This window comes from Watersipora subatra, chromosome 8, assembly GCF_963576615.1.
Source record: "Watersipora subatra chromosome 8, tzWatSuba1.1, whole genome shotgun sequence".
Lineage (NCBI taxonomy): Eukaryota > Metazoa > Bryozoa > Gymnolaemata > Cheilostomatida > Watersiporidae > Watersipora > Watersipora subatra.
This window is the reverse complement of record NC_088715.1, coordinates 40,096,974-40,110,085: the sequence shown is the minus strand read 5'-3', so window position 1 is coordinate 40,110,085 and position 13,112 is coordinate 40,096,974. Positions and strand designations below refer to the sequence as shown.

The 13,112-nt window shown below is 35.2% G+C and overlaps 1 protein-coding gene across 1 annotated transcript in view; it reads right to left on the bottom strand.

Annotated features, from left to right (window-relative positions):
- LOC137401884 (rho GTPase-activating protein 26-like) overlaps window positions 1–13,112 on the bottom strand; it is a 76,024-nt gene that overhangs the window by 27,364 nt on the left and 35,548 nt on the right. The window contains exons 9-16 of the mRNA XM_068088357.1: window positions 10,272–10,334; window positions 10,025–10,100; window positions 8,560–8,669; window positions 7,214–7,311; window positions 4,097–4,211; window positions 3,652–3,793; window positions 3,401–3,550; window positions 930–1,035 (exon numbers count right to left, since the gene is read on the bottom strand). Of these exons, the coding sequence (XP_067944458.1) occupies window positions 930–1,035; window positions 3,401–3,550; window positions 3,652–3,793; window positions 4,097–4,211; window positions 7,214–7,311; window positions 8,560–8,669; window positions 10,025–10,100; window positions 10,272–10,334 (860 nt within the window). The remainder of the gene's footprint in view (window positions 1–929; window positions 1,036–3,400; window positions 3,551–3,651; window positions 3,794–4,096; window positions 4,212–7,213; window positions 7,312–8,559; window positions 8,670–10,024; window positions 10,101–10,271; window positions 10,335–13,112) is intronic.

Here is a 13,112-nt window from a genome sequence, read left to right as displayed (position 1 = left end):
ACATTTACATTTAAACACCTTTACATTTTTATTTTGCCTCGTAAGTTTTTTCATTGAAACACTTCTTTCTAGTTATGAAATTTAAAACTTACAGTTGTTTGAAAAAGGTTGAAAACCTTTACAGTTGTTTTATTTTTTTTTCAAGTCATTTGAGCTGCACAAAAATACTTCTCTCATGATATGAAACCAAAAAGTTACGATGGTAAATGTTGTATATGTTAAATAAAAACCAATTTTCTGTCCAAACATTTTTTTATTACCCAGGCAATGACGGATAGTTGAGCTGGTATGGGTATAAAATACTGCAGGAAAGTTTAGGAAGGTGTGTATCTATCACACTAGTGTTCTTATTCATGTCATTTATCTATCACACTAGTGTTCATATTCATGTCATGTATCTATCACACTGATGTTCATATTCATATCATGTATCCATCACAGCGATGTTCTTATGTCCAGTCAGTCACCCATCGGCCCTACATCCAAACAACATTTAGTATGACTAGGTTTGTAAGGCCTATAATTTTGAACCTGGGACTGAACCATGCACATCTGCAGGATTGACTAACTAAAAGTGCTCGGCGAGAGCAAAGTTATAAACTTGAGCAAAATCCCTTAAGAATGTAACAGTATGTGGACATTGTGAATAATAAGTGAATATTGAGCGTTCTTGACGTACTAGACTTTAAAAAAATTGAATGGTTCAAAAAGCTCAAGCGCAGTCAGGGAAGGGAGGCCCTTGCAATTAAGTGTGTGGAAAGAGGACTGTGGCTAATTAACTAAATCTTGGGAAAGAGGACTACGGCTTCGGAATCAAGTCTTTGAAAATATTACTATGGCTTCAGAATCAAGTCTTTGAAAAGAAGACTATGGCTACTGAATCAAGTCTTTGTAAGGAGAACTATGGCTCCTGAATTAGATCTACTCACTTTTTCAGGTGACCAGTAATGAGTTTAGCCAGACGGTAATTGTCAGGTGGAAGACTCTGTACAACCTGCCCGATTTCTTCAACTCTTTTCTCTTTGTCTTCCAACTCTGAAAAATTCTCCTTAATATACACCAGATATGAACTTACAGTATGTCCAATTGGAGATACAGTACATGTTCAACTTTATTATGGAGAGTAGAATCTTTGTTAACCCTCTTGCTGCCAAACGAGTGATCAAGGGAATGGGTATCCTACCAGACCAGTGATCAAAAGTATGACTATACTGTCAGATGAGTGATCATAACCAAAATATTGCCAAAATCCCTCTCATAACGCCTGAAAGAGTTGCGCTGCTTGCTCATGCTCTATCTCAGCTCAGCGTTATTCATTAAGTTATAGTGAAAACGAAACAGAAAACAGTTACATGATAAAATTTTAGCCGATGATGTTTGGAGTTTGCTTTGATAAAATACGTACTAAAACTTAGCTTTAAGTCTTTATGTACATGTTTAGTAAGCTAAATTAATGTAAGTTAAATTCAATGTTTGTATTATACGTTTGTCTCGAAGGTAAGAACTCCCTACAGTACGCACCGCACGTAGAACATCGTAATGTTACATTTTCTTGCAGAACATAACCACTGAATACATGAAAGTTACTGTAGGTAATTGTAGTCACTAAAGTTAACATATTACATTTTTATATGTACGGTACACATAGAAAATTTTGATGATATGTACTGGGAGGTATTTGCATTAGATAATTACTATGGGTTTCGGATTACTCAGGTCTTTTATGCCCAGCTCTTTCTCTACAATGTCTCAAAATCTCAATATAAACATACTGATTCACAGTAGTACCCTGTGGTAAGTACTCATGCTGTACTATTCCATGAATATCAAAAAACGCTATCAACATGGTCTTTACACCTGACCGAGACATCTTCCGCCTCTTTTGGTCTTGGGGAGCCTGGAGACTTCTACTGGCTACTTTGGAAGTTAGTCTCTGTGTCATAACCATACACCCAAGACTCATCTCCAGTTATTATCTTTGAAAGAAAGTTTTTATCATTCCTTAAAGCTTCCTTGAAATCATTGCAAGCATGCATCCTGAGCTCCTTTTGATCATCAGTTAGCAAGCGTGGCACGAACTTTGCTGCGACTCTTTTCATGTTTAAATCGTCAGTTAACTCTTTGAACAGTTTTAAAACCAGTCGCCTCTCCAGATATCTCTCTAATGGTTAAACGACGATCTGCCATGACTAGTGACCTCACACTGTCGATTGACGAACAAGTTCTTGTCAAGGCTGGTCTGCCAGACCTCGCATCATCTCCAGTGCTGTCTCTACCTTTACGAAAACATTTGTGCCACTCAAAAACTGGTGTTTTCTTTAGAGCAGCATCTCCAAAAGGAATATTCAACATTTCAACTGTCTGAGTACTTGTTTTCCCTAATTTCACACAAAAATTAATGCAAACACGCTGTTCCGATTGATTAAACATCACATTAAATTTGTTACAAAATCGCCGGAGGCACCTGACAGACCTTGACATATCACCGGCTCACGCAACGTCATAGCAATGTGAAATTTTGTGACAACACTCTAGAGGTGTTTCCCGGCAAACGCTGCAATGGGTTTTTCTATTGTGCAAATATGCAAGTGTATACAGCTCCTTTTGGATATCCAGATAACTTTTGGATAAGACTTCATACAGCGGAACCTCGCCATACGATTTTAATTTGTTCTAGTGTTGACATTGTAAGGCGGAAATGTCGTATAGAGGGCTATAGAAACCCATAGTAATTATCTAATGTAAATACCCCTGGTAAAAATCACCAAAATTTTATAGACGTATTGTATATATTAAAAATTAGTAACAAAATAATATGTTAGCCTTAGTAACTATTAGTTACCTACAGTAATTTTAGTGTGTTTAGTAGATTTAGTGGTTATGATCTGCAATAAAATTTAGCATTACAATGTTCTATGTGCAATACATACAATAGAGAGTCCTTACCTTCGAGAGAGACATATAACATAAATGTTGAACTTAACTTAAATGAATTTAGCTTACTAAACACAAATAAGAAGGCTTAATGCTAAGTTTTAGTATGTATTTTACCAAGCTTCAGCTTCGTCATCGGTGAATGGTTTATCACCTACCATTTTCGGGTTTCATTTTCACTATAACTAAAAATGCTGAACTGAGATAGTGAGCGAGCATCATATCTCTTTCAGGCGTTATGGGAGGGATTTCGACAAATAGCATCTCAGCATCTTCGCTATTCCGACATATTTAGCACACCGGGTGCCAAACTTTAACTTCAAGAGAAACTTTTGTCTATAAAGTACGGAGAGAAAATGTCGTATGGCGAGGACGAAAACTTGGTGCTCCACATCGTAAAGTGAACAAACCGTATAAAAGGGTAATCGTAGCTGGAGGGCACACTGTACATCCTAATTAAACTTACTTGCAGCAGATATGAGTTTGTGGTGTAATCTATAGGTCATGAGAGGCTCAGACAAATTTCTAAAATAGTTTTTCAAGGAGCTTGTGATGGTCTTTACTTCAAACTCAGATGCAGGGTCTGACAGGTTGAGCTTGTCTATTCTCTTAGCATCTGTACAGAAAAGGGATAGGTGGTATAATCAATAAGGGATAGGTGGAATATTCAACTAGGGATAAATGGTATATTCAACTAGTGATAGGTGATCAACGTACCTATTCCTTGCTGCATGAGCCTGCTGACCTTTGAACTCACACCAACCACTCTGTAGAGTCCTTGGTCTGTGATTCCTCTAGTCTCTACTGCATCTATGCACTTGTGAACAAATGCAAACCCTACCTCATCTATACTGTACTCCTACAACAGACCTACTTGTACACAATATTAACATAAAACAGGTCTATGTATATTCTGTATATTACTAATAATCGCGGCGTAATGTGCCAACAGCGACATTTTAAACTAACCTCGACATTTTAAACTAACCTCGCCATATCATCAACTACCTAATGAGCTAGTTGCATGCCTTTGACTATTTGATAATGCCAGACTACTGGTGTGTGCTTCAATTATACTATACATGAGTAAAGCCTGAACATGGAGAATAAACTCAGATTGTGGCCTACTGGAGAAAAAGAAAGACATGCTACATGTATGTACCTGACTGTCCTTGTTGATGACTGGCTGGAAATACACAGGCTCTTTTCCATCCATAGCCTCCAACCAGTGCCTCCTATCCTCATCGCTAAGAGCTTGCAAGGTCATGAGGCTAGGTCTAAAAAAAGACAATGAGTAAAATATAGCGGATGAAGTGGATAAAGCAGCATCACCCACTTCCAATTCGCAAAATCCTTTGCAACAAAAAAATGCAAGTACTAAAGCAGTATCAATGGCCCGACAAAGTACACTCACATACGCAATAATACAAAGTACACTCACATACCTAGTAATACAAAGTACACTTACATAACTAGTAATTCAAAGTACACTCACATACCTAGTAATACAAAGTACACTTACATACCTAGTAATACAAAGTACACTCACATACCTAGTAATACAAAGTACACTCCCACACCTAGTAATACAAAGTACACTCACATACCTAGTAATACAAAGTACACTCACATACCTAGTAATACAAAGTACACTTACATAACTAGTAATTCAAAGTACACTCACATACCTAGTAATACAAAGTACACTCCCACACCTAGTAATACAAAGTACACTCACATACCTAGTAATACAAAGTACACTCACATACCTAGTAATACAAAGTACACTCACATACCTAGTAATACAAAGTACACTCACATACCTAGTAATACAAAGTACACTCACATACCTAGTAATACAAAGTACACTCACATACCTAGTAATACAAAGTACACTCACATACCTAGTAATACAAAGTACACTCACATACCTAGTAATACAAAGTACACTCACATACCTAGTAATACAAAGTACACTCACATACCTAGTAATACAAAGTACACTCCCACACCTAGTAATACAAAGTACACTCACATACCTAGTAATACAAAGTACACTTACATAACTAGTAATTCAAAGTACACTCACATACCTAGTAATACAAAGTACACTTACATACCTAGTAATACAAAGTACACTCACATACCTAGTAATACAAAGTACACTCCCACACCTAGTAATACAAAGTACACTCACATACCTAGTAATACAAAGTACACTTACATACCTAGTAATACAAAGTACACTCACATACCTAGTAATACAAAATACACTCACATAGTTAGTATTGTAAAACTCGTTTTGCAAGTAATGTCAAGCAGAGCAACCTGCTTAGAAATGTTAAGTGAATTTGCCTGGCTAGTATAGTGCACCCCTAGGTTACGACGTCCTTGTTAGTGAATTTGCCTGGCTAGTATAGTGCACCCCTAGGTTACGACGTACTTGTTAGTGAATTTGCCTGGCTAGTATAGTGCACCCCTAGGTTACGACGTCCTTGTTAGTGAATTTGCCTGGCTAGTATAGTGCACCCCTAGGTTACGACGTCCTTGTTTCACTATTCTTCCGCCTTACGATGTGGAACATGATATTTTTCTGTCCTACCTCAAACGACATTTTTTCGCTATACGATATTTAAAAGAATGTCTCTCGAAATTTAACTTTTGCGGTCGGTATGCTGAATACGTCGGAATAACGAAGATGCCGACATGCTATTCGTCCTAAACCTCCCCACAACCCCTAGAAGAGATATGATACTTGTTCGCTCCTAGTTTAGCATTATTTGTAATAAGATGTAAGTTATAGTGAAAACAAAACTAGAAACAGGTAATAAAGATTAGGATGATGACAAAATTAAAGTTTAGTTTAGTAAAATACATACTAAAACTTAGCTTTAAGTGCTTCAAGTGCTTCAAGTGCATGCGTTTTGTAAGATAAATTAAAATAGATTAAATTCAAAGATTACGTGATACATGTCTCGGAAGTAAGAGCTCCATACGGTATGTACTGTACATAGTAATGCTACAACTTATGCAGATTACAACCACCAAATACGCAAAAGTTACTGTAGGGGAGTATAGTTACTAAGGTTAATATGCTATTTAATTACTAATGTTTAATATGTACACTACGTATATAAAGGTATGATGTTGTTACCAAGGGGTGTTTGCATTAGATAATTACTATGGGTTTCTACACCCTTCCATTTTGGCCTTAAGATGCCAACACCGGAACGAATTAGTGTCGTATGGCGCGGTGCGCTGTACTGTCAAATTAACTACACTAACAAGCGATACAAATAACCGCTTTGCCTAACTATGTCAGACAAATCAAACTGTTCAATATACCGTAAAACCTCCATTTGAACGCCATTGCACTGAATTTTTCAACCCTTCCTCTATAGCTGCGTTTTATTAGAGGACGTTCAGATAGAAGGTGGGGCTGTATTTCTGGACTAGCTTGTCCAAATTTCAGAAAAACAAATTTAAACTTTTTTCAAGAGAAGCTGTGCTAATGTTGCCTATATTTCTCACTCTCCTTGGGGCAGAACAAGTTTAATGCTGTCGACCTCAGCATTTTAACAAATTGTATTCATATATGTCGAAGTATCAGGCTGAGTTAAACGAGGCACTACTCGGAGTAAACAATAATAGACTAATACGGCTATTAATAAACGGCTATTAATAATTTTGGTTGGGTCGCGTTCAACGTTTTAAAGACAAAACTGTAACACTTTGGAGTTGAAAAACAAACTTCAATACGCACAACAGTGGCTGCTATTGCATCGTATGGTATTCCTGAAAAGTATTCCCGTCGTTCATCAGAAAGTTTTTAAGTTTTCAGGTGAGATTGTAAACCACATAATGGACAAATCTGAAGACCGTGTGTCAGATTTAGACCTTAATGACTTTGAATCAGAGTGTAGTTCTGATGATTGCGACAATCGATCATCTCAGGTACACCGTCACTAAAATCGTGGCAACCACCACAGCAACGACAAAATAATTAATTGTTATTGATGTAACCGTGTCATTATTAGTACTATTTTGTGGGCACTTTTCTACTGATCACTTGCCATTATTGGTTCATAAAGATCAAAGATAGTCAAAGTGGCGGTCAAATAGAGGTTGTGTTTAATTAAAGAGTGGAGCTATACTGTTCAGCCCTTCTCCTATAACGGTGTTCTATTAGGAGTGGTGTTAAAATTAGGGTGGCGTTCAATTAGAGGTTTGATGGCAACTATGTAAACTAACTTAGCCTAATAAAGTAAAGGGAACCAACCTGTCTTTAATAGCAATATCAAAACAGAATCTTCTATCTATAGCATCTGTTGCTTTCCTGGTACATGAGTCAAGTACCATGGTGTCTGGAGTCAAGTTCTATAAAAACAGTAACCATAGCCAGCAATCGTTCAAGCTGGATGCGAATACCTACGTGATGTAGGAGGTGATAACAAACAGTATGTAATGTAGGTGATAACAAGCACTATGTAATGTGGGTGATATCAAACAGTATGTAATGTAGGAGGTGATAACAAACAGTATGTAATGTAGGAGGTGATAACAAACAGTATGTAATGTAGGTGATAACAAGCACTATGTAATGTGGGAGGTGATATCAAACAGTATGTAATGTAGGAGGTGATAACAAACAGTATGTAATGTAGGAGGTGATAACAAACAGTATGTAATGTAGGAGGTGATATCAAACAGTATGTAATGTAGGAGGTGATAACAAACAGTATGTAATGTAGGAGGTGATATCAAACAGTATGTAATGTAGGAGGTGATAACAAACAGTATGTAATGTAGGAGATGATAACAAACAGTATGTAATGTAGGAGGTGATAACAAACAGTATGTAATGTAGGAAGTGATAACAAACAGTATGTAATGTAGGAGGTGATAACAAACAGTATGTAATGTAGGAGGTGATAACAAACAGTGTGTAATGTAGGAGGTGATAACAAACAGTATGTAATGTAGGAGGTGATATCAAACAGTATGTAATGTAGGAGGTGATAACAAACAGTATGTAATGTAGGAGGTGATAACAGACAGTATGTAATGTAGGAGGTGATAACAAACAGTATGTAATGTAGGAGGTGATATCAAACAGTATGTAATGTAGGAGATGATAACAAACAGTATGTAATGTAGGAGGTGATAACAGACAGTATGTAATGTAGGAGGTGATATCAAACAGTATGTAATGTAGGAAGTGATAACAAACAGTATGTAATGTAGGAAGTGATAACAAACAGTATGTAATGTAGGAGGTGATAACAAACAGTATGTAATGTAGGAGGTGATAACAAACAGTATGTAATATAGGAGGTGATAACAAACAGTATGTAATGTAGGAGGTGATAACAAACAGTATGTAATGTAGGAGGTGATAACAAACAGTATGTAATGTAGGAGGTGATAACAAACAGTATGTAATGTAGGAGGTGATAACAAACAGTATGTAATGTAGGAGGTGATAACAAACAGTATGTAATGTAGGAGGTGATAACAGACAGTATGTAATGTAGGAAGTGATAACAAACAGTATGTAATGTAGGTGATAACAAACAGTATGTAATGTAGGAGAGCTATGTAAAGAAAGCATCAACGAGAGCTTACCAGCTTTCCAGGGTTGCTTGTTGTTTGGTGAAAAGGTATCATCGTGAATATCTTGGCTTCTTTTTGATATGAGCAGAAATATTTGTTCCAACTAATGGTTCCTAAGGCTTCTACAGACAGTGTAAGTAACTCTAACAGGATAGCTAGGAAAAGTGTTAGCAATTTTACTTACCATTAATAATACTAAATACAAGTGATACTTTTTCATGCCTCCGATGGAATACGACTCATTTAAGATCAGAAATGGAAAGAAAAAAGTTCAATGATCTAATAATGGAAGCAAAAAAACTTTAAGACCAATAAAACTCTAAACTCTAATACTCTAATATACACCCTAAGACCCTCGAATGGCGGATGGAGACAAGACCTAGGACTCTCCAATGGCAGATAGAGACAATACTTAAGACTCTCTAATGGCAGATAGAGACAAGACCTAAGACTCTCTAATGGCGGATAGAGAAAATACTTAAGACTCTCTAATGGCGGATAGAGACAATACTTAAGACTCTCTAATGGCAGATAGAGACAAGACCTAAGACTCTCTAATGGCAGATAGAGACAAGACCTAAGACTCTCTAATGGCAGATAGAGACAAGACCTAAGACTCTCTAATGGCGGATAGAGACAATACTTAAGACTCTCTAATGGCGGATGGAGACGAGACCTAAGACCATACGGTTAAAGGTTTCTCAAAATTTTTTTGATAGAAATTTCCAGTTTGCCACTTTTTGTAAAAACTGCATGTAGCTTAAGGCTATTCAAGAGCTTTTGGAACCAGAAGTTTGAGTTGTATTTTAGCCCTTTTGCTGCCTGTGGGTTGGGAGAAGGGGTAAGAGCTTCAACTAGAAATTTGAATCTACAAGTTCTAAGAAGCATTGGCCTATTTAATTGAACAGCAAACAGAAACTGCTTTAAACAACTTGAAACTTATGATACAGTTTTAACATATTGACAAATTTTATTTAACTATTATGGAAGTAGTCGCACACTAACAATTCCATTAGAGATGTTAATTCATCTCCCCAAGAGCTTTATCAAATTTTCTTTAGCACAAATAAGCTTCTTCTATAATCACCTAAAACGCAACTGGAATTCAAAATAAAAAACTTATCAGCTGTTTAAATGCCACTGTATTGAGATTAAAACTACAATAACTGTAATAATAAGTATAATAATCGGACACGTTCTAACGGCTTCCGTTAAAGGTCAGCTTTTCTTGTAGTTAGTTTATATGAATGCAACAAGAACTTGACTCAGCAAAAAGTCGATGCATTCATAGATATATCATTCATAGATGTAACGTTCATAAATGTAATTTTAAAACTGCTTCTTGACTCTGTAAATACTGAATAAAACTGAATAATCAACAAGGAGATAAAACAATGTCTTTCTAGTCTTTAGCAAATGGTAAAACAAGCACAGTTACGCATTGTTTTTCATTGTTACTCATGACTGACCCACTTACTTTTTTCCATAGTATAGAGATAGCCTTGTCTAGTAAACATCTTGTTGCCTGTGCTTGACACTTCTTCAGCTGATTTCTAGACAGATAGACAAACAACAGATGCTAAGTTAACATAGTTTAAGTAGCAGGTATGAGCAGCAAGTATTTTAATTATACATAACTAAGGAGACTAAAGCACTAGTATTGCTACAACCCTAAAAACAGCATGAGTAACAATCTTTTTGTGGAAAATAGAGCACTGTCTCACCTCCAACATTTTTGTCATGAGTTGAGTGACTTCAGACCTTGTTGACTCAAAGTTATCTCGGGTCTACAAAATATCAGTGCTTGAAATGCATGAGTTCAACCAGTCTCTTGATAAAATCCAACTTACAATCTCATGTTATTGATGAACTATTGTTAGGTAATACAAATATCACATAAATTAGGAATAAGCTATAAAGCACCAGACCTCTAACATAAGATGTAGGTGATAATTAAAACAATGACTCATCATTACACATGTAACTTGAAAATATGTGATTATATAGTCAAACCATTATTATAAGTAGAGTTGATGTTACAGGTATTGCACCCTTATTCAATCCATTATTATACGTAGAGTTGATATTACAGTTATTGCACCCTTATTCAAGTCCTCAGCTTTTCTGTGAATGATGAGCGAAGTAAAGTTTTATTCGACTTCTAATAATTGTAAAAAGCAAATTAATAGACACATTTGATGATGGCTCCAGAGAGTCTAAGCGTCATTGCAAGATCACCATTGCCTGTATCAAGATGTTGCCTATATCAAGATACAGGCAATCTATCTTGATATATATGCGATATATCAAATATATATTGCGATATCTTGCAATATTTTACTCTGATGATACTAGTACAGGTAACATTTTACTCTGATGATACTAGTAAAGGTAACATTTTACTCTGATGATACTAGTAAAAGCAACATTTTACTCGGATGATACTAGTAAAAGCAACATTTTACTCTGATGATACTAATAAAGGGAATATTTTACTCTGATGATACTAATAAAGGTATCATTTTACTCTGATGATACTAGTAAAAGCAACATTTTACTCTGATGATACTAATAAAGGGAATATTTTACTCTGATGATACTAATAAAGGGAATATTTTACTCTGATGATACTAATAAAGGTAACATTTTACTCTGATGATACTAGTAAAGGTATCATTTTACTCTGATGATACTAGTAAAAGCAACATTATGCTCGGATGATACTAGTAAAGGTAACATTTTACTCTGATGATACTAGTAAAGGTAACATTTTACTCTGATGATACTAGTAAAGGTAACATTTTACTCTGATGACACTAGTAAATGTAACATTTTACTCTGATGATACTAGTTAATGCAACATTTTACTCCGACGATACTAGTAAAGGTATCATTTTACTCTGATGATACTAGTAAAAGTATCATTTTACTCTGATGATACTAGTGAAGGTATCATTTTACTCTGATGATACTAGTAAAGGTATCATTTTACTCTGATGATACTAGTAAAGGTAAAATTTTACTCTGATGATACTAGTAAAGGTAACATTTTACTCTGATGATACTAGTAAAGGTAACATTTTACTCTGATGACACTAGTAAATGTAACATTTTACTCTGATGATACTAGTTAATGCAACATTTTACTCCGACGATACTAGTAAAGGTATCATTTTACTCTGATGATACTAGTAAAAGTATCATTTTACTCTGATGATACTAGTGAAGGTATCATTTTACTCTGATGATACTAGTAAAGGTAACATTTTACTCTGATGATACTAGTAAAGGTATCATTTTACTCTGATGACACTAGTAAAGGTATCATTTTACTCTGATGATACTAGTAAAGGTATCATTTTATTCTGATGACACTAGTGAAGGTAACATTTTACTTCGATGATACTAGTGAAGGTAACATTTTACTCCGATGACACTAGTAAAGGTAACATTTTACTCTGATGACACTAGTAAAGGTAACATTTTACTCTGATGACACTAGTGAAGGTAACATTTTACTCTGATGATACTAGTAAAGGTAAAATTTTACTCTGATGATACTAGTAAAGGTAACATTTTACTGCGATGATACTAGTTAAGGTATCATTTTACTCTGATGACACTAGTGAAGGTAACATTTCACTTCGATGATACTAGTGAAGGTAACAATTTACTTTGATGACACTAGTAAAGGTAACATTTTACTCTGATGATACTAGTAAATGTAACATTTTACTCTGATGATACTAGTCAAGGTAACATTTTACTTTGATGATACTAGTAAAGGTAACATTTTACTCTGATGATACTAGTAAAGGTAACATTTTACTCTAATGATACTAGTAAAGGTATCATTTTACTTTGATGATACTAGTAAAGGTATCATTTTACTCTGATGATACTAGTGAAAGCAACATTATGCTCTGATGATACTAGTGAAGGTAACATTTTACTCTGATGATACTAGTAAAGGTAACATTTCACTTCGATGATACTAGTGAAGGTAACAATTTACTTTGATGACACTAGTAAAGGTAACATTTTACTCTGATGATACTAGTAAAGGTATCATTTTACTCTGATGATACTAGTAAAGGTATCATTTTATTTTGATGACACTAGTGAAGGTAACATTTTACTCCGATGACACTAGTAAAGGTAACATTTTACTCTGATGACACTAGTAAAGGTAACATTTTACTCTGATGATACTAGTAAAGGTAACATTTTACTCTGATGACACTAGAAAATGTAACATTTTACTCAGATGATACTAGTAAAGGTAACATTTTACTCGGATGATACTAGTAAAGGTAACATTTTACTCGGATGATACTAGTAAAGGTAACATTTTACTGCGATGATACTAGTTAAGGTATCATTTTACTCTGATGACACTAGTGAAGGTAACATTTCACTTCGATGATACTAGTGAAGGTAACAATTTACTTTGATGACACTAGTAAAGGTAACATTTTACTCTGATGATACTAGTAAATGTAACATTTTACTCTGATGATACTAGTCAAGGTAACATTTTACTTTGATGATACTAGTAAAGGTAA